The sequence below is a fragment of the Sylvia atricapilla genome, chromosome 11 (genome assembly GCF_009819655.1).
Source record: "Sylvia atricapilla isolate bSylAtr1 chromosome 11, bSylAtr1.pri, whole genome shotgun sequence".
In the NCBI taxonomy this organism is placed as follows: Eukaryota; Metazoa; Chordata; class Aves; order Passeriformes; family Sylviidae; genus Sylvia; species Sylvia atricapilla.
This window is the reverse complement of record NC_089150.1, coordinates 13896813-13922288: the sequence shown is the minus strand read 5'-3', so window position 1 is coordinate 13922288 and position 25476 is coordinate 13896813. Positions and strand designations below refer to the sequence as shown.

Sequence of the window (25476 nt, the reverse complement as noted above, 5' to 3'; positions counted from 1 at the left end):
TTCAGTTCATTCTGTATTTTCCCACACTATGAATTAATCACATCTAATACTAATTATATACTTGCAACATTCTGAATTCCTGCATAAACTGTGGAAAAATGTGGAGATGTTTCCAAGACTGGAGCAGCTCTAACAATGAATCCCTGTATGTGCTTTTGCAACTGTTTGCTGTGCGTCATATTCAAACCCAGTTATGTTCTGCAGATTTAGTCTTCTGTACTTTGATGGTGATTTACACTCCTAGGGAAGCAGTTGGGTGAAACCATGTCTCAGAAATGTGGAAGCTTAATATAAATAAATTAAACCCAGGCACTTGATTTCAGTGAATCACAGCCTTTTGACGTTTATAATTTCAACACATGATTGTACCCAGCTACTCAACCTCTGACTCATGGTGATGCTTCAGCTATTGGCTTGATAGAAAATGTAAAACGTAAGGTTGGGGTTTTTTAGCTATTCTAGGATGCTAAAAGATCTGGATCCACACAACTGGGACACATTCAGACACACTGACAGCGTGTTAGGAAACTGTCTAATCATTCTGATTTAATGAGGCCTTGGTTATCTTGCCTGTAACCATTAGGCCAAAGGAAGGGTTTTCTCCAGTCTTTGAGATGCAGGTGTACTTTGTTGCTGTTGAAAATAGAGGCACAGCCTAACTGCAGAGGTAAAATTATTTCAGGAGGTAAATCTGAGAGAGTTAAATTCTTCATGTTGCTGGGGTTGCTCTTGCCTGGAATTAGTGTTATGCAAGCTGCTGTGAGAAGGTTTCATCTGAAGGGATCCCATTAGGGAGCTGAAGTGGTGTGATCAGGAGCTGCAGGTGCTGCACTCAGGAATGGGGAGTTTGAGCTCCTCTGTGTCAGTGTGGCCTGTGGGGAGCTGGGGCAGGGACTTCGGGGTGCTGCTCTCTGTTGTTCAGATGGGATCCATCAGACAGAGAATCTGAGGGCACAGAAATATCAGAGATGCTCTGAGGGGCAGGTAATGCTGTGGGGATTTTTCATCAGGCAGTTTCAGTTCAGCAGGTATGACAAATGTGTTAATTCCCATCTTGCAGCTCAGGAATCAAAACTGATCTCTCTCATAAGATATACATAATGAAGACTTTGGTGTAGAAAGATGTAGATAAGCTTGATTTTCTGATTTGAAGTAAAAGAATTTGCTTTTGGAGGAGGCAAATTTGAAGTAGGAGGAAAAATTTTAACTTTCAGAAACAAGATTAAAATTTCCCAACTTCATTAACCTACTAAATTGCAGTTAATAGCAAAGACACAATTGGTAAGACTCCAATCCAATGAGGCTGGTGTAAAGTATTAGGTTTCTCATTTTATTTGATTTTGCTCAATTTTTGACTTCTAGCAGCCTGGTGAAGATATATTTACTGCTTCAGTTTCCTCTGCATTTCTTATAAACTAGATTTAAGAAAAAATAGAAAGAAACAAAGAATGAATAGAATTAGAAAATACAAAGGGTGAAGCTCCTCATCTGTCATGTTGCAGCACTTCAGCAGATCTGCCCAGTGTGATGAGCTGTACAGCAGCTGTCTTTGGAAATACTCTAAAGGTTTGAGAAACAAGGCTATCAGAGCTAATTGGGAAAGATGTCAGTGAACTAATCTTGCTGCTTTCCATGGAGAACTGTAAAGCTGGCTGTATTTTCAGGGCTGTTTTCCCTATTGCCATTTGTTAGTATTTGCCTGACTGAGTCCTGCTTTTCAGTAAGGCTCAGGTAGGAGAAACCCAAACTTAACGTTTGAACTCTGTCGGGATGATGCCAGCGTTCTGTGTTGATACTTTGAGCTGGGGGCATAAGAAAATGTGTTGGATTTGTGGGTCATGAACTCTCAGCACTCTGGTCTCTTTCTGAGGAGTGTCTTTAGAGCAGACCAGGCAGGTGGTTTGATCTTTGGCCACTGCTCACGAGAGTGCCTGGGAGCTGAACTCTGCCAGAACAACTGCTGCAGAGAAGCACTAAAAACCAGACTTATTTCACCTCTTCTGGCACAGTCATACACAGGATTTGGGGAGTGGGTATTGAAATGTGCAGATGCAAACCCTCCTAATTCTTGTGTACATAAAAGTGGTATTGTAGCAGATTAACTTTTTAGTCTTGTGTATGCTCCAAGAAAAATGGACAGCTGTTGTTTTCAGCTGCACCACCCACCATTCACATCAAAGTCTCTGCATAGCTGTACAGAGATGAGAAGCTTCTTTAATCGATTGTGTCTCCTTTCCTTCAAGTATTTATGGCTTGTCACTGTCTAACTGAACCCAGGATGCTGACAAATATGCAAGTCACTTGTAAAGCAGTTGAAGTACAGGATATATACATAAGTAGAGACATTCTTCTGATTGGAAAATAATCTTGTAATAGTAATAAGTCTTCCTGTTGTAAAATTCTTTCTAAATACAGTAATATTCTGAATGAGAATTAGAGATATTTCAGGGATGACATTTCATTATTTCCAATCAGCTTTACTATAAACAAACCCTGCAAATTTTCAGTGTCAGCATATAGCTTAGGTAAAACTAAGCTCATATTTGTGCTCTGAGTACCTGAATGTTTGCTGAGGATTTATTCATGACCTATTTCTGTTACAGGATGATATGTGTTACATTAGGCATTTTGAATGGTATCCATTAGCATAAGCCCTTCTGTCTTTGAAAATATTTTTGTCACTAAAGTTTATAAGTCTGTTTTAGGTCTCTATGTTTGTTTAAACTACAGATCAGTAAATGGCTGAGATGTGTGTTACATTTCAGGGTTTCTCCATGATACGTTGTTGTTCAGATCCCTGTGTGGTCCAGTCATGCCATATATTATTTCAACAAAATAGCTAACGACAAGCTATTGCTTAATGAAGTGCTGTCATGGCACCTTATTTAGGAGGAAGGGGTTTTTTTTTCTGGCAGTTGGAGGCTTTTGTAACAATATCTACTGTAATTTCTCCCTTGGAATCCACACAGAGTAAGTCATCTGTGCAGTAAACTTATGTCCAGGAAGCCTGAATTAATAACCTCTGGGTCAGCTTCACAAATTTCTCATTATTCCAAATACCTTTTCCTGTTGGCTAAGCCTTTTGTTCAAGATGACCCCGAATTGCAGTGCTTATAGATGGCTTATGACCTGGAAAAGGCTATTGGCAATACAGGTACATTTTGTTACGGACTTAAAGTGAAGCAAACATGGAACTAAAAGACATTAAATGTAGTAATTATCCATGAAAATAGCCATTACAAACAGTAAATATGTTTATATTTTTACGAATATTGTTTTAGCTTTTGCAATAAGCTCAGAGCCAACACATTCAAAACTGATACATCTTTTTTATAATCGAGTAAATTATATTAGCACTAATCTTTATTTCTAAAATAAATATATAAAGGCAATGGAGGATTTTCTTGCCAATCATAATTAACAAATTTGTATAATATTTTTATGTTCAACTCTTATCCTTCAGTGTAGACAAATGCAGTGGAATATCAGTATATCATCTTTTCCATTAAGAGGATAGTAACAAAAGTAAGAAAAAAAAAATCTATTTGTCCTTAAAAATGTCATTTTTTAGATGATGTCCTGGTAATAAAAGATGCAGGATCTCAGATAAACATCTGGTAGGAATAAGGGCTTCTTCATGTTTTTTGTTAGATGAGCATTTCAGACTCATTTGTGACTGAATGATACTGTATTTTCTCTTGTTATTTTCAATTTATTCTTTACCAGAGAGACAGGAAGGAGCAGTGAAATAGGAAATTAGGATGTTTAGAGAGAGTAATTAGAGAGAGCTAAAAAATGTTTTTTAAACTGTTTAGATGGCTGAGAGGCCCCTGTGTGTGTGATCTTTCCTGCTGAGCTAAAAGGAAATGCACAAATACAAGATGTACCCAGTCTGGGCTGCCACTGTCTGCTGGGGACTTCATTAGCTCTCAGCAGATGTTTCACGCAAAGCCCAACTTAGGAATGTTTCTTGGATTCTTCAGAGTCTTTGGGAGATGTTATCTCTCTTGCTTCTTGAGCCTAAACTTCTAATGATTGTAAACAAGACAGAGCAGCAAACTGGATTGTGGGGTAGTTGATTCATAACCATCAGTTATCCCATCTCCCAGATGGATTTCAAACTAGAAATTTGCCTCTGGTTGACTTAATTTGCCTGATCAGCTTTTTTAAAAGTGATTATCTCTTTTAATTTAAAATAGATAAAGTTGCCATAAGAGCTAGAGGTGGAACATGGGAATGGTGGTAGTGTTTCTGCAAATCTCAGTCGTTTCTTAAGTTGCATTCACAGTCTTCCCCTGTGCTCTGGTTTGACCATAACTCTGAAGTTGTACAGGGGATTCTAATAGCAACACAGTCCACAGCTCACTGAGTGTCCCAGTAAATTGTTCTGTGAGTATGTGAGAATTTAATATAGTGAAGAAATGTTTGTCCAGACTCCAGATAGTTTCATGATGTTGCTCTGACAAATTCACTTTATGTAATGTGTTCTATTGCTGCTGTTATATTTGCCATTGTTGGCCTGTCTTTGCTTGATGTGAAAAATAGTTAGTAGTTGAAAACATAAAAGAAATGGTTTTTGTATTTCATAAACTTAACTCTTGGGCTCTACCACTCTCTTATTTGCACAAGTTCAGGACGGCAATAGTGTGCAGATGTTCATTTTACCCACACAGATATTTTTCAATATCCAGGTTCTTAACTTGCTCCTCTTTCCAACCTCCCCTGTCTCCCAGCTCTCTCCTAGGGCAAATAAAAACTCATATTTGATGTAAACCTGCCTGAGCTGGTTTATGTGGATTTGGAATTTCTGTATGTAGGACTCACGCTTGCTGAATGGAGTCAAGAAAAAACTTTGTGTGACATAAAAAAGTATTTTCTTTGTGTCTTTTTTTAGACTTTATTAGTACAATCAGTACTAAAGCAAAATGATAAAGAATCAGAGAAGTGTAAGTGCATACTCTGTGATACTCAGTGAGATGTTTTTAAACACTTCAAACTTATTTTATGAATAAAATAGATGCCATTGTCCTTCCCTCTTTACTCTAAAGACATGTGTTTCTTTTATTAAATTAACTCATCATCATGGTTTTGTTATTTCAACTGTGGGCTTAGCTGACTAAATTTCTATATTGCTTGAGAGAGTCATTAATCATTTGAAGAGGATTTGTATATGTTCAGTTGCTTAACATCTCATCTCTCACTTTACCCCCAAATAAATTCAATAATGTTGCACGTGTTCTGCTTTCCTTTTTGTAGTCAATAATATTAATTTAACCTCCTGTGTGTTGGTGGGTGGTTGGAAGTAACTAAACAAAGATGGGATTGTAGTGAGCACCATGAAATTCTGTTCTGTTCTAGTTCTTCACTATTTAATTATTTTGATTATCCCCTGTTGGTTGGAAAAAAATAAATCTGGTAAAGTACATGTTTAATTCATCATTCAGGACCCCGGTTAGTGTTCAGATGTTGACTGCTGGATATGAACTGCTTGTTACTTTCTGTATTTGTGGGAACAGTGTTTAACCCCCAGCCCAGCATAAGGTTATATATAAGCTGTCCTGTCCCTGAACATGTTGTGCTGGGGAGGCTGCACAGCCCTGCACAGCACAGAGCAGCAATATATGTGTGCTTTAGACTGAAGAGTCTGGGTTAAAGTTGCTTCTCATGGGAGACAGAGAAGATGCAGAGCTCGAGAAGTATTTTTTTTCTTCCTGCTTGGAAGTAGGAATGAGGCACTTGGGGCATGTGATTGTAGAAAGGCGCAGAGAAGTCACATAACGTCTCCATCAATAATTAGAAGCAGCCTTGAGGTTGTCATCAACCTGAATGTGTCAGATGAACTGAACATGCAAGAACGACACTGATTTCACTTTAAAAGTTTTCATCTTATCTGTCTGTGAAATAGTTTGCTTTTCTATCTTTACAGCACATTTGAAACTGTATGGATGGTATTTTTTAATGTTCTGTATTGAACACCATTCACTGGTTGCCTCGTGGTAAAATGAAAAAACATCAGAATATATTAATGCATTGATTTTGAAGCAAGTCTGTCATTTTGCTCTTCTCTTTTACAGAATTATTTTGCAGAAGTTGTTGATCCTGCTTGTTCATTAGCTTGGTATTAGCCGTAGGGCTTTCAAAAGAAATGAACAAATCCTGTGGTTCTAGCTAGTAATAAAAATGGTATTAAAATGAATTAAAATCTTGCAGGTTTTTTTGCATCTGTAATGATACACATACGGTATAATTTTTTTAAAAGCTCTGCCCCATAAAACTGGTTTGGGGAATATATGAGCTAGTGGAATTTAGAAGAAAGACATCCTGATAACCTGTTGGCATGTGTTTTGCTCTAAGTGTTCTGCATCTGGGATTTGGCCACACCTGTATCAGTGGGATACTACTTCTAACCTCAAAATAAAATGAGACATAGTGAAGGTTTTTAATGTTCTGAAAATATTATGAATCTAATCATAACTTACTGTGTAATGTTTTATCTTGGTTTTCCTAATTTGAAAAAGGAGGATCAACCCTACTGCAGGATGGAAATAGTTGCAAACATGATACAAGTGGGTTCAAAAATGTTTTAACATCCTCAAGCCTGCAGAAGTACCTATTAGTCTTGTCTTTTCCTTGATCTTGCATAGTTTTAGGCTAATTGCTGCTGCTTCCAAAGTGTTGTTTAAATGAAGCCCAACAAACCTCTCATGTTTATTAGTAAGAAAATGGAGCCACTTGTAATGGTCTGTTTCTGAATTGGAAGCAGTAAGTGCAGAGCCCTTGTCCGTGTCCGTGAGGAGAGGGAAGAAACATCCTCAGCTGAATGCTGAGGCCAGAGTGGAAGAGCAGGAGGGAGCTGAGAAGGGGCTGCCCCAGCCCCAGAAGTGTTCCTGTCCTGCTCTCAGCACCGTGTGCAAGGGATGATAATCCTTAGCAAAGGGCCACACTGCCATACTGTTAGATTTGCCAGGTTGGGTTTTTTTGCCTTTTCACCCTTTCCCAGCGTTAGACAGTAACTGGGCTGCAGGTTTTTCCTGTTCATTGACTGGACCACAGGCTCTCAGGGATTGGGGGTGATTTTGTGTATTTGAAATGCTCAACCTCCACAAATGCCCAGATTCTACAATTATTGTCCTCTGGTTCCTAGATGATTCCCTGAAGTCATGAAAGCTTTGTTTAACGTTGCGCTAGAAATTTTCATTAAATTTATTCCATGGTTTGCTGCATCTCTAGGATCACGATCCCTGGCTCTGAACTCATTCGTGCAACTGGAATCTTTTTAACCTGCACACACTGGGAGAAGGGAAAAATTATGATGTCACCAGAGTAGGGATTTGTTTTGGTCTTTAGCAGAAAGTATTCCTTGGAGTTTTCTTATGTGTATGAAAATGAACACACTGAATATTTACTCTTCTAGACCCAACAAAAATAATAGATATCCAGTAAGGCTTGTCAAGGTGTCCAAAATATTAAACTAAAAGCCTGTTGCATAAATGTTTTCTCCTTCCTTGTTTTATTTACTAAATTTTAGTGACCAAAGAGTTTTTGTTCAGTCTTGTGACAAAGAAGAGACTCTTGAGAGCTTTTGCACGTAAAAGTAAATATTTTAAAAGTTATTTATTTGTAAAAGAAACTAGTAACCTAAAATGATATTTTTTAACTTTAATGGATGATTTAAAATAGCCTTCCTAGTAACTATCTACATTCAAAGAACCAGTTAATCCTTACAAATCTGAGGCCTTGATGTCTTATCAATTTACTGCTATAATAGATTTTACACTATAATGAAGTATTATTTATTTATCCTCTTTTATGGCAATTTTAATAGGGTAATCATATTGGGAAGGAATGTATAGCCTGGAGGAAGGTCATCTTAATTTGATTGTGTAGAACACAGATCAGTTGTTTTGTCAAGGATGCAAGTAATATTTCTGTACTATTTCCATAATTAAAGTGGGACTGATAACAGCTTTTCAAATCCCAGGTGTTTTTTGAGCCTTGCTGCTGAATAAAGACATAAAAAAGAGGGGGAAAAAAAAGTGCTGAATGTTCCTACAGAGGAGCAAGGAGGAATCTTCAGAGAATAATTGGAAATTATAGAGATTGTCTCACAACAAGAGATGCTGTTTTCTCAAACATAAAAGCTTTTTAAAATTCAGAAGTTTTTATTGAATGAAGCACTTTGCTTTTATGACCTTTAATACCTGCTAAACAGACCAAGTTATTGAGTACAAGAGCTTTAATCATATGCTTGAAAACAGAGATTCTCCTTACTGGACAACTGCCAGAAGAGATTTTTTTGAGCCTTAGAAACAGATATGCATTCAGATGTTTGCCACTTCTTTAACTTGGGTACCAGAATGGGGAGCACTGTCTCCAACGTGTCCTTAGTAGGGCAGCCTCCCTTGGAGTGGATAACTTTCCTCATTTTGCTTTTCTGTTCTCCTTAGAGATGTTGCTTATTTGTCAGTCTTGAGAATATAAAATTTTGTCTTTTTTGTTTAAACACTGATGATAATAATTATTTTGCTGCAACTGTTGTAGATGTTTCAAAGATTTCTAGCTGTCTGTGTTATTTCATGGTAGGTTTTGCTTGCCCCTTAATTTTCCATGTTATTTGATGCTACTTCATTTTCTCTGATGCTCTTAACATTTTGAGGCTCAATACAAATGCCATAAGCTTTCCTTAATTTCATTTCTTTCAGATACATTTAACTTTCTCTTTAGATGAGTTGCAAAGTTACAGAAACACTGAAAATGGTTCTTGAGTAGTCAAGAATTATCAGTGTAATCCAAATATTGTTCTAATGGTGCCTCATTAGTGCAAATCATTCCCATTTACACCTTTCTGGTCCTCACTGCTCTGTGAATGAGACTTTTTTGTCTTGGTAAAAAAAATTCTATAGTTTAGAAAAAAAATAGCAAACTAAAATTGTTCTGTTAAAACCCCAAATACTTAATTTTAAAATGCAATGATAAAAACTGATACTTGTTTACTCCTATGTGCCAAATACTCTCTGAGTTGCAAAGGCAGTTTGCATTATAATTTATTTTTAAGTTGAATAGTAAAAATTTATGTTTAAATAAATATGCTGTTTGCAGTGTTATAAAATACTTGAAAAAATACTTAGGCATCACTGGATGTCTATTTATGGAATGATAAATGTAAAAGGCAATATAGAACATCAGTCTTGTACCACATTTTGTACAATATTGCAATTATGTGAGATGTGCAATACTTTTCAATGCTGCATTTAAATTGCTGAAGTTTTGTTTCAGACAAGTATTCATTGTTATCAAACTTGATAACATTGTTAACGTTGTTATCATTGTTATCAAGGTGCTTGTTTAGCTGAGGCATCCTGCCAAAATAAGTGGCTAGGCTGGAACAGAACTTTGAAGATATTTCCTTCTTGCCTTGCAGATCAGTTCTCCTCTCCAACCTACCCCTGTGGTTCTAATTGCAGGCCACAAACTTTGCACTTTCCTCGTTTTCCTATTATTTTGACCAAACTGATTTCTGTCATAATTAACATAACATCTTTGGCAACCAGCCTAAGCAGTCACACAGCACATTTTTTTATTGTGGCTGAAGGTATCTTTTGTTTCAAAACAAACTTGCTTTTGCTTGTCAGCATGAATGATGCTGTATAGCAATTTTGTGATCAGTTCTGTACCAGCCCCGTAAGTCTCTGTCTCCTGTGGTTACAGGGAATGGCAGAGCAGTACAGGGTTCTGCAGACTGTCAGCAATAGGATTATTTGAGGTGTCTCAAATATGGTCAGCTCCCTGTTGGGGCAGAATGGTCCAGTGCTGGCCACTGATCCCTTTACATTGACTTGCACTAGGAAAAATTTACAGGGATAAAACTGAAAACTGGAATTTCTATTTGCCTTATTTTTATGATACAGTGTGGGCTTTCAAAATGTCAGCTCAAAGATGCAGAATGATGCAGATACTGCGAAGGAATGTACAAGAAAAAATCCCCAGTGTATTTACTTGAGCAAATCTAACTGCACAAAAGTCTAAAAGCTGATTTTTAGTCCTAATGATTCCTAAAACAAGTGACATGAAGGACATTTCCTTGCTCACCTGCAGGTCTCTAGGTAAGGTTGGAGTAAACTCATCTATTGGACAAGTCACACTAGAGCTGAGTCTGCTCCTAACCTGGATAATGATCTTGTTATTTATTAGACTAATAACCTTCTGGTGTGTTATACTGTGTGCACTCAGAACTCACCTAGTTAAGGTTATATCAAAGTCTGACCTCCATTGACAAGATTAATTTGAAGTCATTTTCTCTAAGAGCTTAGGTAGAGTATTTGTGTTGTCAGCAAACAGGACTTTATCCTCTTTCCCTTGGGCTTTATCTCAAATGCAGTGTCAGAATGCCAGATGGATTTACTTTATTATTTTTTTCTTCAATTTTTAATATTCTTTCTATCACCTTTGAGCTGTCACAGTCAATAATTTCCTTGGAAAGGAAGAGCCGAAAAGAAGCCATTGTATAACAGCTCTGCTTAAATGCCCATCTTTTGCAGGAGTATTTTTGAGCTGCATACATTGCCTTATGTTTAATCCTTAAAACTTGCAAGACTGTCTCAAATATGCTATTTTTGTAGGCTTCTCACTTGCAAAAAAACCCTGAACAAGCTACAGCCCATTGCTCCTCTCCCCACCACCCCTCAAACAGAAAAACCCCCAAAGTAAACAGGAAAATATTAATAATCTGCTATAGCATAAGGACTAACTTATGCTACAATTTGCTTTTAAAAAAACCCAAACATAAATCATATTATTGTGTATACACTGGTAGAATTGAGAAGAGGAAACACAGACTCTGACCAATAAATCAATGGCTACTAAATCAACTGAAGAAACAATCAGTCCTAAATATCCTTAATTGTAAAATAAGTGGTTTCTTTTTTCCTTTATTCTTTTTAATATGGCAGATTTTAGTAGTTGGCTAGCCTTGCCACTTACAGAACTTGATGAAGGAGGTTATCTACTAATTAACTTCTTTGGAAAAGGAAACAATCCACTGAATGAAGTGAAATAATGTTTTTTTGGAGTTGATTTCAAGTGTATTCTGACATCCTTACTTGAAATTTGTCCATTTTCCCTTCCATTTACAAAGTATTATAAATGCCATTGGCAAATAAAATTTACATCCTTGAAATTACTATGCCTGTATGTGAATTTCAGTAAAAAATACTCTATGATACATACCTTCAGTTCAGTTCAAGAAGAACAGTATACTTTATCCACAAATAAACATAGATTTATGTTTAAATATTATATGCATTTACTCTCAAATGGATATTAGGGTATGGACTCAATGTGATTTGTCAAAGACATTAAACTTTTGCCTCCTCCAGTTAGGAAGCACATCACAAATTGTTGCCAAGGGTTGAGGTATTTAAGAGGTTAAAAAGTAGTCTGTACTGTTTGTTGCTTCTAAAGCTTACTAAAATTTCTGGTTAAACTAGGTCATAAAGATATCAATAATTTTATCTAAATTGCTTTTGCTTATCTGGTTATAGTTCTGTACAAAACAGGCCAAATAGTCTTCAGGAATCTTTAACAGGCAGACAATTTTTTGTTCAGAATAAGTTACTACTAAGTTTATACGTCCATAATTAAGTATGCATAACTTACAAGGCCAGCTATGATGTGCATTTCTAAAATTCAGTATAAAGCAAATAATTTTTAGGAAATGTCGGTCGGCACACATTGAGTACACACTACAGCTGTAGTTAATACTCCTGTGAAGTAAAAACACTTTTAGTTTGTCAGGGAATAAGTTCAGCACTGACAGCAGTTCTTGATCTGCTGGAAATAAGCTAAACAGAGATCATAATTAAGTAATCATCCAGAAAAATATTTAAATTTTGAAAGCTTTGTATTAAAAATAGTACATACGTTGTTTATGGCTAGAGCTTTTCTTGGACTGCCCTTAATATTTTCAGGGCAGCCAGAGAACTGAAACAATATGGGATTTTCTTCAGATGTATTGATAAATCTGTTTTTGTGAATGTACCTGTATGAAGAGTGTAGAGGGGATCCCACAGAGGATAAAAATTTCTTGTTCTACTCATCTAGCTGGAGATGTTAATCATTGGATTGATAGAAGTATTAAACTATTCAAACCACATTTGTATGCTTATTGTGCATTCTGAACAGAGAATGTGGGTTTCTGTTGCAGTATGAATACTTCAATGCTGTGCTCATAAATGAACGAGATGAAGAGGGAAACTATCTGGAGCTGGGGAAGGAGTTCATCCTGGTGCCAAACGACCACTTCAACAACTTGCCTGTGAACATCAGTCTGAGTGACGTCCAAGTGCCCACCAATATGTACAATAAGGGTAAGGAAAGAGCTGCTTTATTTCATCATTCCACTGGCCAAACAAAAGCACACCCTTGCTTAAAAATGAAGCTGTTGATTAACTGTGTATTATCTGTGTTTTTCAGTTGGCAAAAATACTGAAATTTTCTGTGGAAGAATGTTTTAAGCATGACAGTTCTGTAATATCTTTTGTTTTGTGGCAATTTAGCAGTTTAATGAAGTTAATGATTTGCATATGAGGCTTGCATGAGCTCTGCCATAGAGTATGGCAGAATACGTTTATTCTAGTGAATTATTTTTCAGAATCTTCAAATAATTTGAACAGAGCTTGTCTTGTCACTAGTTTTATACTATCTTTGCTGAGATCTAGAATTGTCTTTGAAATATATAGGATAGGTTGGAGGGGAATACTTTATTAGATTATTTTGTGATGACAAAGTTGTGAGAATATTTCTAGCAGTGTATGTGCCATTCTAGCTCTATACACAAACTCTGCTGTGAGTTTGCAGATAATATTTAGAAAGAATAATTTCTACTCCCCTATTCGATGTAGGTAGCACATTGTACTAGCAAACAGCAACATTAGATATTAGAAGTGATGGACTTCAGTCTAAAAACTTGGAATATAAACTAACCTCAGGTACATATTTACTCATTTTTCTTTTGTCATTTCTCTTTAATCAGACAGCAGGAATTTGTATTTTTGCAGTGCTTATGCAGCACCCATCTATTTATTTTTCTCAAGCCAGTAATAAAAGAAAAATTAAGAAGGAAAGCACCAAAGTTTCCTAACAATATTTATGGTATATTTGTCATTGGTCTGTAGAAATCTGCCTAATCTCATTATCTGGTTCCTCTTCTATGTTTTAACTATACTACAAGATTTCTAAAAGGACATTAAGCGCTTTCCTCTTAATAAATTCCAGGCTAGCAACTGGGGTAATTCATGAAAGGATATTGTGTAATAAGGCAAATTAGTTCAGATAAGTTGTTCTGGTAAGAGAATCAGTGAATATGGCAGATTCTTTTCAAAGTTAGGATTCTGACTTGAGAATCCTGAGCAGCCAAAACTCCTACAATAAAGTCTTAAACTAGGGATGAAAAATAAATCTTCCTAGAGAGTATTTGAAAGGTTGTGAAATGATTAATGCAGGATATTTTGAAAAGACTTGGAAAATGCTTAAAGCTTCTAAAGATACCAAATGACTTTTTTGTGCAAGTGCTGATATTTATTTAATCAAGGCTGTCTATAAATTAATTCATTCCAGAATTGCTAAGGAATATAGAGATCAAGCAACTATGCTTTTCTGGAGGAGGAAATTATCCTGAGTAGTTTGTGAGGAGAACTAAAGAACCTTCAGCTATGTGATATGTGTTACTGCAATGTGTTGAATGCATTTTGTATGCTGATGACTTATATTTAAAGGCCAAAGGGCTTGCTACATCTTGGTTTGGCCTCTCATACAGGGATTTTCTGTAGAGATGGGGAAGATAGAGTTCTGTGATGATTCCTGTTTCTACTTTGTGTAATTCAGACCATCCAGAATTGTCACTTTATGCAACTGCAGGAAAAAAAGCATTTTTTTAATCATTTAAATGTATTCCAACTGCAGAAATATGGTTTGTTATTGGCATTTTCCTTGCACATGGACATAATAATCTTGTTTGGAGCCTGTCAATATTTGGAAATAGTCTTCTTACCAAGAAGAGAACTATATACTTAAAATTTTTGTTGCCTAGTTCTGTAATGCAGAGGGGTGATAACAAGTTAATTTAATCCTAGCCTGAGGGTACAAGCAGTAGATATTGATAGGTTTACAACCAAGTGTCTGCAGAATACCATTTCTTTATAAAGGGCCTGTTGTTCATTTCCAGGTTATGTTTTATTTTATTGAATTACTAGGGAGAACCACAGCCAGAACTCACAGTTGAAAACAGACAAGTGTGATCACTGAATAGTTAAACACAGGCCTCTTGAGTCAACATAGAAAAAAAACCCACCCTCTATTTGTAGGCTAATTCTAAACTTTTTCCTTAATTTTGGTGTTTTTTTTTTTTTTTTTTTTTTTTTTTTTTTTTTTTTTTTTTGGTTTTTTTTTTTTTTTAGTTGCACAGATACTGATAATTTGCAATGGATTCAGAGAAGAGTCACAGGACTCATCAAAGAATTGGCAAATGTGCTGTGGACTGAGACCACAGGAGCTCAATTCATTAGCTTATTCAAGAGATGATTAAAGGCTTAATTAGTTGTTCTGTAGTTAATTACTAATACCAGGCTCTATAATCTGGTTGCCAAAGATTGTAAAAATCCCAGGGCTGAAATCAGGTTCCATTACTTCACAAATTGCACAACTGTGGGCTCAGTTAAGCTTTGGGAAAAGATTTGGCCTGGTCAACTTCCATGATCACAGTGATCCTGCCCAGCCGTGGAATCACTGGAGTTCACAGTCCTTAAACTGGGCACTAAATGAGATTGGCTTAAAAATCTTGGTGCATAAACACATTGTTATTCTTCATATATCTTCTGGCTCTTTCAGCCTCTTCACAGAAAAGCTTAAAAATATTGATGGCAATAAAAGGATTAAATAATTCCCATTCTAAGGACACTTGCAAGTTTGGAATCTGAAAATACAGAGCAAAACCAAATTCATTACATTTATGATGAAATAAAAAAATGAAAAAGATGATAAATATCCAATATATGATGTTAAAATTCGGTGTGGAACATTTAGAAAAGGAAAATGAGAGCCAGTAAAAAAGTCTGCCAACCTAATTTGTAAGCATACACTTGTGCCATCTTGGAGTATAGAGTGCATGCACTTAGTATAATATAGAAGGAAAGATAAACTAATGAATTTAACAGACAATCACAGCTTTGCATTCACAGTGCTCTAGATCATCATGGTAAAATATAGAGAGCTAATCTGGTTATGGCTGTGCTTTTATACTTTTCATTTCCCTCTTCTGCACACCCCTGTTCCCTGCTTTCTCCATATCTTAGAACGGTGCATTGCTTTGGCACAGCCTGGTCTCTGGTACTGGGGATCACAGTGGTGGCTCCTGTGAGGAGCTGCTGGAAGCTTCCACCATTTCCAGCAGAGCCAGTCCCTGCTGGCTCTGAAGATGGACATGCTGCTGGTCAAGGCTGGGCCAATTAGAGAGGTTGTTAATGTGTCTGTGATGACATATTTAAGAGGAAATTCAAAAGAACCTGCACGGTTTGTTTCTAGTCAGAGAAGACGAGGTGACAACATGTGAGGCAAAGGACATGGAGACACCCAGGTCAGTGGCACAGGAGGGGCAGGAGGTGCTCCAGGCGCCGGAGCTGAGATTCCTCTGCAGGCTGTGGTGAGACCAGGGGGAAGCAGCTGTGCCCCTGCAGCCCCTGGGGATCCATGGGGGACCCAGAGATCCACCCATAGCCCCTGGGGATCCATGGGGGACCCAGAGATCCACCCACAGCCCCTGGGGATCCTGGGGGGACCCAGAGATCCACCCATAGCCCCTGGGGGATCCATGGGGGACCCAGAGATCCACCCACAGCCCCTGGGGATCCTGGGGGGACCCAGAGATACACCCACAGCCCCCGGGGATCCATGGGGGACCCAGAGATCCACCCATAGCCCCTGGGGATCCATGGGGGACCCAGAGATACACCCACAGCCCCCGGGGATCCTGGGGGGACCCAGAGATCCACCCACAGCCCCCGGGGATCCTGGGGGGACCCAGAGATCCACCCACAGCCCCCGGGGATCCTGGGGGGACCCAGAGATACACCCACAGCCCGTGGGGATCCATGGGGGACCCAGAGATCCACCCACAGCCCCTGGGGATCCGTGGGGGACCCAGAGATCCACCCACAGCCCCCGGGGAGGTGCCCACGCTGGAGCAGGTGGATGTCTGGAGGAGGCTGTGATCCAGTGGCAGACCTGGTGCAGAGACAGGGCCCTGCTCCCAGGCTGGAGCAGCCTGTCCTTGTAGGACTGCACCCCATGGAAAGAGAGACCCACATCACAGCAGTTTTGGGAGGACTGCTGCATGTGAGACTGGAGAAGCTCACAGAGAACTGTCTGCTGTGGGAGGGACCCCACGGTCTCACAGGGGAAGGACTCCTCTCCCTGAGCAGCACAAGAAACCCTTGGGTGACAAACTGACCCAAACCCCCGTGCCCTGTCTCCTTGTGCATTTTTCCCTCTCCTCTGCCCAGCTGTGGCAGGAGAGGGTGAGTGAGTGACTCTTGTGGGTGCCTGGTTTTGGACCAGTGTGAAACCAGGACAAGTGGACAGCCATTAATGTTAAGAAGTGTAAATATTACTGGTTTTTGGAATATAAAGCCTATGTAGTTCAGAAAATAAATATTTTGGTATTCCTATAATGCTCATACACTGAAGGAATTCAGAACAAAAAAAAGTGGGATAATTGTGCCTTTCAGTTAAATGTATGTCCATGTATGTGTGTCCATAGTGACCTGTCACCTTTAGGACATCCTTCAGAAAAGCCGGTGCTCCTTTTAAACTGCACAACGTTCTCCTGGCCTCCTTCCTTTTTTCCTGAAAAAGACTGCTCATTATAATGTTTTGTTTTAGAAATACTTTAACATACATTGGGAATCTAAATCTGTCACTGCATTATATTCTCTTTGAACATAGTGTGCTCATTACCTAGGTAATTTAGGTAATAGCCTCATTGCCCACAGCCACAGGATTTGCAAGGCAGTATCTTTTTAAACAATGCATAATTAATTAATTAAGACATTTTGTGATAACTGTCTTAGCAAGCAGTAGCTCTTCCATCCACAAATTTGGCAATTTCCAGCTGTGTATAGATTTCTGACAGAAATCAGAGAAAAGGTTCTTGGTGAAGTACTCATATAAAAATACTCACAGAAGAAAAATAAGGGAAGAATTAAGGTATTTTTTTTCATGTAGAATGAAACTTTAATTTTTGGAAGTACAGAATTAATCTGAATCCAGTTTGGGCAATGCAAAGGCAGAGTCCAGGTGTATGTGAGGCACTGTCTTGCTCAGCTGCTGGGCTCTTTTATTAAAAAAAATAGGCAAGTTACATAGTGGCACAAAGTGAGCTCTCAGAGGTCTTACCTCTGCTGTTTTTCTCTTAATTCAGAATGTAAGTGATCAGGGACATGCTGCTGTCTTGGACATATCTTGCATGTACACTTCCACAGCTACATATTCCTAAGAGACTCAGATACAACTTTCTACATATCAATCAGTCTATTTTAAACAGCTGTGGTAGAAGGCATTAGTAATAATGAAAAAAAAAATATTACTAATTTAAAGTTTGTATGGTTTCAACATTTGATTTATTACTTCCTGAGATGACAGTAGTATATTTGGAAGAATTTCAGAATGTGACATATAATTAAAAAGTCGCACATGGAATGTAGACTAGGCTACCTGGCAATCATCCACGGGGAGCATGGCAGTAAGATTGCCACTGGGGAGAGTAAGGTTCTGTAATAGATTTATGTACACAAGGAAATGATAAAAGAAGACTCAAAACTGAGCTTGCAGATGCTGACAGTGTATAAAAGAAAAATAGAGTAGCATTTTACCTTTTGTTAGTATGAGAATATAGGTAGCCAGGAACCCATGTGCTTTGTCCAAAGTATGTGCTGTATCTGGGATGAAGAACCTACTCCAGTTTTTGGATTTTTTTCCCAAGTCTGTCACCTCATATTTACTCCTACTTGTGGACAGCAATGACATATTTTCTGCTATTGAGTTTTCACTCAGTTTTTCCATGGAAGAGACTTATGGATAAATGTTGTTTTCAGAGGAATGTAGATGAAAACCAAAGCCAAGGTGAGGGTCAGTGTGTCTTGGTGACACATGTTCAGGCAGTTCTAAGTTATGGCACCTGTTGAAAAGCAAAGCCTAGTGTAGTACAGTACCAGAGGTGACAGACAGCAGGATCTCATCCACTTACGGTAGCTTTGCATAAAATCTAGGAAACACACAAGGAAATCCATTGTCTCAATATTAATGGAAAACAACTCCTGGTTTTGGGACTCTGCAGTTGGTGTTTGTTTATATGACAAGATAGGCTTTATGTTTGGAGAAAGGGCGAGAGCCCAGGTTCTCTTCTTTTCAATGATTCAGAATATCAGGACAGGATGCAAGCACTTCTCCTTGCCTTTTAAACTCTATTTCTCAGTGTACCAGTTTCTTCACAGTAAGAAATTTAGAACTAAAGAGAGACTTCTGTGCCTGAGAGCTTTTTCATGTGTAAAATTATTATTTTTTCTAACCTCTTTGCATTTTATAAAATCTTACAATATCTCTGCCTCTGTATTTGGTGTAAGATTGAGATTTTGGACTAAAATATTACACACCCAGAGACAACCTTTCTAAATGTTTTTAAAAGCGAAAATGCCTTGTAGAATGAGCCAAGTTTGACTTTGCTCATTGGGTATTTTGACAGAAGTAGGGTAAAGGTGACCAATCTATCTAGCAGCCAGGGACAGTATCTCTGAGATGTGGTGGATGAGGCAGACATGTGCCAATACAGGTAGATTGGAGAAAGGATATTTCTTTGTTTGGATCAGGTCAGATGCATCTTGAGAAGTATGTTTGATTTTACCTTAAAAAAAAAAAAAAAAAAAAGAACAAAGTAGAACAGTTTGTCTTGCAATAGAAGGGGAAGTAGGCTTATATAAGTTGATTTAAGGTAATGGGAGCTTTTTCCTTGGTCGTCATTTCTAGTTTACAGAATATATAATCTTGTTTTACTTGCTCAGTTTTATAATGGAGAAACATTTCCTAGAGGATAAACCTTCATCCAATTAACACAGCTGACAGTGCAATTAAGTGCATTCTACAGCTTTGCAAGACTTAGTTATCCACTGAATTTTTTGTACTTATTAAAAGTCATTGAGCAGAGTCCAAACTTAACTACTGGATAAAACCCCCAGATTTTCAATTTTAATTACTCTTAATTAACTTAAGTGTATTTATGTTTTCATCACTAGTGAATGTCTGAGGAAAAGATGTATGTATATAGATATATATGAAAGTATATATATTTATATCTATATCCATATGCATATATATATTTATATTTCCTGCGTCGTGGAGAGTGGTGCAGTTTTTTTCTCACACCAGAGGATGCTGACATATATGTGTGATTCACTGAAGTGTTGCAGGAAATATTATGGACACAAGATAGTTTTGTGACCATGGTTCTGCAACTAAGTTGTCAAGTCCTGCATCAGAATTTTAATTTAAGCTATAGTACAAGGGTAATGTCTCTATTTTCCTGCCCATGCAGAGTTAGTCAGATCACAGTTCTGCACTGCCTTCTGTTTGTACATCACACAGACCACTTCTGAGAGCCAGGAATATATTGTAACCAGTATTTTAGTGCTTGCCTGTTTTCCCAGTGTTTGTTTCTGCTGAGATTCCATTGTATAGCCCAAGGCACAGCTTCTCACTTTAAGCTCTGTGACTATTGAAGCATTTCAGAGCTGGCTCAGCACTCTGGTCTCTTCAGCACAGCCCCAAGTGCCACTGTCAACACAGAGTTACATTTTCATGGTCCTGAAATTCAACACATGCTCAACTACTGTGCTCTGTGTGGGAAGATTGAAGCCTGTGTTTCAGAATTCTGTGGAGCTGACATCTGTATCTTTTAGCTTGGGCTTTTTGCCATTTTTTTTCCTAGTAAAGCCCTCGGGTGAATATCACATGAACTCTTAAATGCCACTCGGAGGTACACACACAGCAGCACCATGCTGGTACAAATGAATAGACTTGTCCTGAACAGACTCAGTTTTGGAAATTTTTCTTCCCAGGCTGATTTACTGTGATGTCTGTTTGAATGAGTTTGAACATGGCGACATCCACTCCTGCCGTGGAACTTTGTGAAAAGAATTATTTACTGTCTTTGAAGAGCCCAAGGTGAAATGTTGATTGGTGTATGGAAAAGTGAGATGCAATGGGTAATACACAAAAGGACCATATTAACTTGTGAAGTCTACAATAATAACTGTATATCTTCCATGGCTTTCTTGGCACCTTCCTGCTTTTCCTCATTGCTCCAGCTGAATTGATATGCCAGTGTGAATTGCACATTCATGTGCGTTTTCTCCTTTTAGAAACCTGATAGCGATAACTGCCTCACCTAAAAGGCATCAGGCTCTGCTTCAGGGAGGATGTGTTCTCTCTGCAGGGAGAAGAAAATATGTTAGAATCAATTAGTGAATCTAATAATTATACATTAAAATAAAGCATAAAATTCCCCTGAAAGTGTTGGGTCTGGAAAGTTACTCTCCAGCTTTCATTATACTGGAGAATGGGGCTTATACTAATGAACAAAGTTTCAGTTTTTTTCCTTATATGAATACATTTTAAACTGATGAAGTTAGGTGAACTTTTAGCCCAGTGCTTAGACTGATTTCTTTTTAATGTTGACATGATTTATAATGAATAAATTTCTCATCATTTACTTACAACTACTTCTGACATTTCATCATGTATACCACTATAAAAGGGTGAATTTTCATATCCTTTCCTACATCTAGCAAGTTATATTTCATAGTACTGCCATGTGATTTAGAATTATATTTTGAAAATATAATTGAAAATATAATGTGAAAAAACACAGTCATGTTTTTGTGAATTTTGTAATTAAGTCTTTATTCCCTACTATAATGTATTTGAGAGGGGAGCAACTGAATAATATGGTTAAAATACGATCGTACTTGACATCCAAAAACTTCTCCCTAATACGAGTACCCTCTTCCCTACCCCTGACATTAGACTGTGCATTCTGCTAGATGCAGTTTTGGCACTAGGGAGGATTTTTCTTATCAGATTGGCTCTCTTTAGCAAATACCTATCAGCAGCCCAGTGGTTGGTTGGTTTATAAAATCTCTGCTATCATAAACTGCCAGGTGCCTCCATGAATTACTTCTGCATTTTTACATTGTCAGGCCTGGCTTTCTGTTAAGTTAGGAAATACATGTGTGTTACAGGAAAGAGCTTTTTTTTAAGGCATCTGGAGAGCAGTTTGTGCATGGTCAGGTGAAAAATTATTGTCTCCAAATCCTTTTTTTTTGATTGAGATTAAAAGAAGAAAAAAACTGAAAAACAAAACTAAGCCCAAAAGAAAAATATGCCACTGGATTACAGATTGTCAGTTATCTATCCAGATATATATAGAAAAAGAAGTAAATCCTTAGTGGAAGATACTGCTTTGTCTTTCGTGACAGAGTAGACAGAATCAAAACGGAAAATAAAATTTGATGATCAATTATGCAGTCGGAAGTTAATCTGCTGCTTTGAAAACTAAAAGCAATAATATAAATTTTAACGTAGAGACGTCTGTCTTAAATGTCTTATGTCTGTTCTTCTCATCCTGTTAGAGCTGCTGTTGTGGAGTTTTTGAAGTACAGGAAGCAATTTTATCAGTGCTTTCCATAACTGCAGAGTTTTTCAGTGATGGATGCTGAAGTCCATGAATATTTTCAAGCGTTTCTGTCAACAGAAGATATGGTTTATGTCAACTCAGCTAACAAACATAAGGCACACAATATGTTGCCGAGAGTCTCAAACTGTGTAAATCAAGCTGTAAAATCCATGTTTTTTAAAATTTCATGACTGTAAAATACACTTTAAAGTTCAATAATGAGTAAAAAGATAAAGAAGTCTTCATTAATGATAGTATAAATTAATTTTTCCTTAAATTAATACCACACATACTAATTCCATGTCTATGGATTTGGAATGCATTCAAATATTAACAACCATTTTGACTCTGTAACCATGATCACTCTGTGTAAATGTGGATTTATTAAAAAGTATCTTACATCTCTTAAGGTATATTTGTACTTCACTTTTTTGAGAACAAGATGAGTATAAATATTTTTGTATGGATTTAAATTCAATTCTTATAATTGCTCACATTTTCACAATTTAGCTCCTTTCCATGGGTTTTTTTTACATGGTTGCAATACTGTTTTGCAGAAAGAGGCTTACAGCTTTGCTCATGACATGATTCTTTGCAGCACATGTGCACTGTCTTTTGTGCCTCCCTTTGTCTCTGCCATGGATCATTTCACTGGCTGTTGAAAGTATAGATTTTATCATGTGACTCAAACCTTTGTTTAAAGACTTTCTGTTAGGATTATTGTTATTACTGCTGTGGAAAGTTGGCAATCAATTACTGTGCTCTTCTATTGTTCTGTGGATTGTAGATTGTGGAATAATTTGGGCTGGAAGAGACCTTTAAAGGTCATCTACTCTAATTCCCCTGCAAAGAGCAGGGACATCTTCACCTCGATCATGGTGCTCAGAGCCTGACCTGGAGTGTTTCCAGGGAGGGACATCAACCAACTCTGAGTAACCTGTTCCAGTGCCTCATCAACTTAATCATAAAAAAATTCTTCCTTATATCTAATCTGAACCCACCATCCTTTAATTTGAAACCTTTATCTCTTTTTCTACCGCAAGATATTTTCTTCCAGTTGTTTCCATCCTTCGCCTTTCTACCTTTATAATCACCAGTACTTTTAAAATTATTTACAAACAATATGAATATAATACAACTGTGAATCGTTCTGACCTCAATGTCTTTGGTACAAAAGACATCAGGTGTAACCTGTCTTTCTCTGCTTACCATATTTACTTCTTGAATGCTGAAAACATTGCAAAAGCAAATCTTAGACTTAGACTTCACAAATATTCTTTAAGTTTTGAATGAACAGTTTAGAGACTGGTAAAGAATATTACCTGTTTCAAATGGCATTTACATTTCATGATGCTCACTGCATGTTTAAAGATGAGTTTATGCACTACAAATCAATAAATGCAGACTCTAATCAAAAGTTTTGCTTGCATAGGAAAAAAATCTGCTGCATGTAATAGAGCCTTCTCTAAAAGATATTGAAATGTGATGAACCACAGCCATTTTTTGATTAAGTGAGGTTTTTTCAATTTGATACTTAAAAAGAGCTATGAATATCATTCAGTCATACTTTCCTATCAATGCCTTCCAACTGGCTGCCAAAATTGAGATTACCTATTTTCTAGAATATTAGAACCAAAAAAAATCATTTCTCAAGTGATGCAGAAAGATTATAATCTGCAGCTAGCACATATGCAAAACCATTTTCCTGTAAGGTGTGAAATTAAGAAATAAAATCTTGTCTGTTGCTGTGGTATATGATTTTATGGACTTTGCTTTTGAACATTCGACATCCTAGAGTTGTTAAATACTCATGGTCACATGCTGTCCTAGACCACTATGTTTATGTTTTGAAATCCTTCCCCTGGATTGTTTGTCTTCACAATTTAAGATCTCTAGGACAGTGTTTGTGCTGTCTTCCTAACACAGGACGTTGTTTAATTTAAAAGGAGTTTTCTTAGTCCAGCAGATTTAATCAAGGTTGCAGAGAATGTCCTATCTTCCCATATTTCTTTGTTTTAACTCTTGTTGCGTGTTGGATAGAGATGCACAGACTTCTCTGCTTCTTCCATCTGGTTTTGCTTAAATTCTGCCTCAAATCTGATTCCCAGAATTTACTCAGTCTGCTGCTTTGTTCTTGAAAAGGGCTTTAGCTTCACAGATTTTTTTTTAATTTTTTTTTTTTCTCTCAAGCCTCTGTCTTTAACAGCAAGCCTTTTGGAAATGTTGGCATAGCCACGCAAGATGTGTACTATGCTTTATCTTTGCTGTGTTCTAGTCTGTCTCTGGCTGTTGATCTAATCTCTGTGTTTCTAATACATCCTCGTCACCATGGCAACTAGATGTCAGATCCAGGCTACATGGAAACGTGAAGTATTTCCTCTAGAAAGCCCTACTCTCTCCCACTCCTGATCCAGCAGCTGTTGCTTAGTTACTCAGAGCTGGGCTTTGCCTTTTGACAAATGTGAGCCAGTGAATGTTCATTACTGCAGAGTATCTTAGGTACAATATTAAGAGGCTTTTTGACCTGACACACCTTTGTCAATCATGGTGCCACCCCTATTTCCTTGTTACTTTTAAGGACAAGAAAGTGACAATAATCCTGGGTTTCTGAAAGCCTTTAGGAGTGGATATGCATTAATTAAATGATTGTCTGGTGAAGTAAAAACTGTAACTTTACTACGTAGTGACGAAGATTGACATTTGACAAAGAATAATAATAGTTTATCTAAATATACATATTCATTTTGTCTACTGTTTTAGAATACTGTAAGAATTTGTTTCTCCATGCTGCTACATTACACAGACCTTTTTTTTTTTTCCTTGGGTATGTGTTGTGTGAAGAGGAAGGCGGCTTGCTCTTCTGTTTAAGCATTAGTATGCTTGGCTAGAATATAAACTGTTTCAAAATATTGTTTGGCTAAAAATGTACAAAGACATTTATGCACTATACTTTGTTTATTTAGGTGTCCTGCAGCTTTTATTTGGCACATTCCTGAAGGAGTAAATAGTGTTTAAGAATGCATAACTGATTTTGTAATGTACTCATCCCAAGATACATTTGTACATCTGCTCAGTGTTTTTAATGCTATCTTCAGAAGCTTTAGAACCAGCTGAACATTTTCATATCTTGTATGAGTAAAACTTCCATTTTACTCAAATTGTGCAGTCTTTTGTGCAAGGAGATGCTGCAGCAGGACCATAAAAGCACAAGAGAAGTAGGGGCCTGTTGACTTGAGAGGACAAGAGATGGTGACTTGCCATGGTAGTAGATAAGTGTGCTGTTATATCCAGTATTTGCACATTCATACTCTGTTGGTGCGTCCAGGAACAGAGCAGTAGAGATTTAATTTATTATAACCCAATACAACTGTGATGCATTTTATCTGCTAAAATATTTCTCTCTAAAGGTTTTCATGCCTCCATTTGCTGTATGCAAGAAGCATGGTGTGTTGATAAACACAGGATGACTTTGGAACCTCCTTCAAAGCATTATTTGTTAGTCCCAACGGCACTGTGCTGTGCCATTAAGTCAGCCTGCTTCTGTAACTCCGTGTCTCTGAATATCTCTGCAATAGGAATGGGACACTGTGTGAAGTGCTGTTTAACACGTTTGTATGGTCTTGTGTTTCAAATGGCTTTTGTAAGACTGGTGGATGGATCTGTCCCTGAAAATTTTCTGTAAGGATGACTTTTATTTCCAA

The 25476-nt window shown here is 37.5% G+C and overlaps 1 protein-coding gene across 2 annotated transcripts in view; it reads left to right on the top strand.

Moving 5' to 3' along the window:
- CACNA2D3 (calcium voltage-gated channel auxiliary subunit alpha2delta 3) overlaps positions 1–25476 on the top strand; it is a 397930-nt gene that overhangs the window by 145897 nt on the left and 226557 nt on the right. For both annotated transcript variants that reach the window (XR_010744448.1, XM_066326744.1), the window contains exon 5: positions 12203–12365. Coding sequence is in view for 1 of the 2 variants with exons in the window: in XM_066326744.1 (XP_066182841.1) it covers positions 12203–12365 (163 nt within the window). In the remaining variant the exon portion in view is untranslated. The remainder of the gene's footprint in view (positions 1–12202; positions 12366–25476) is intronic.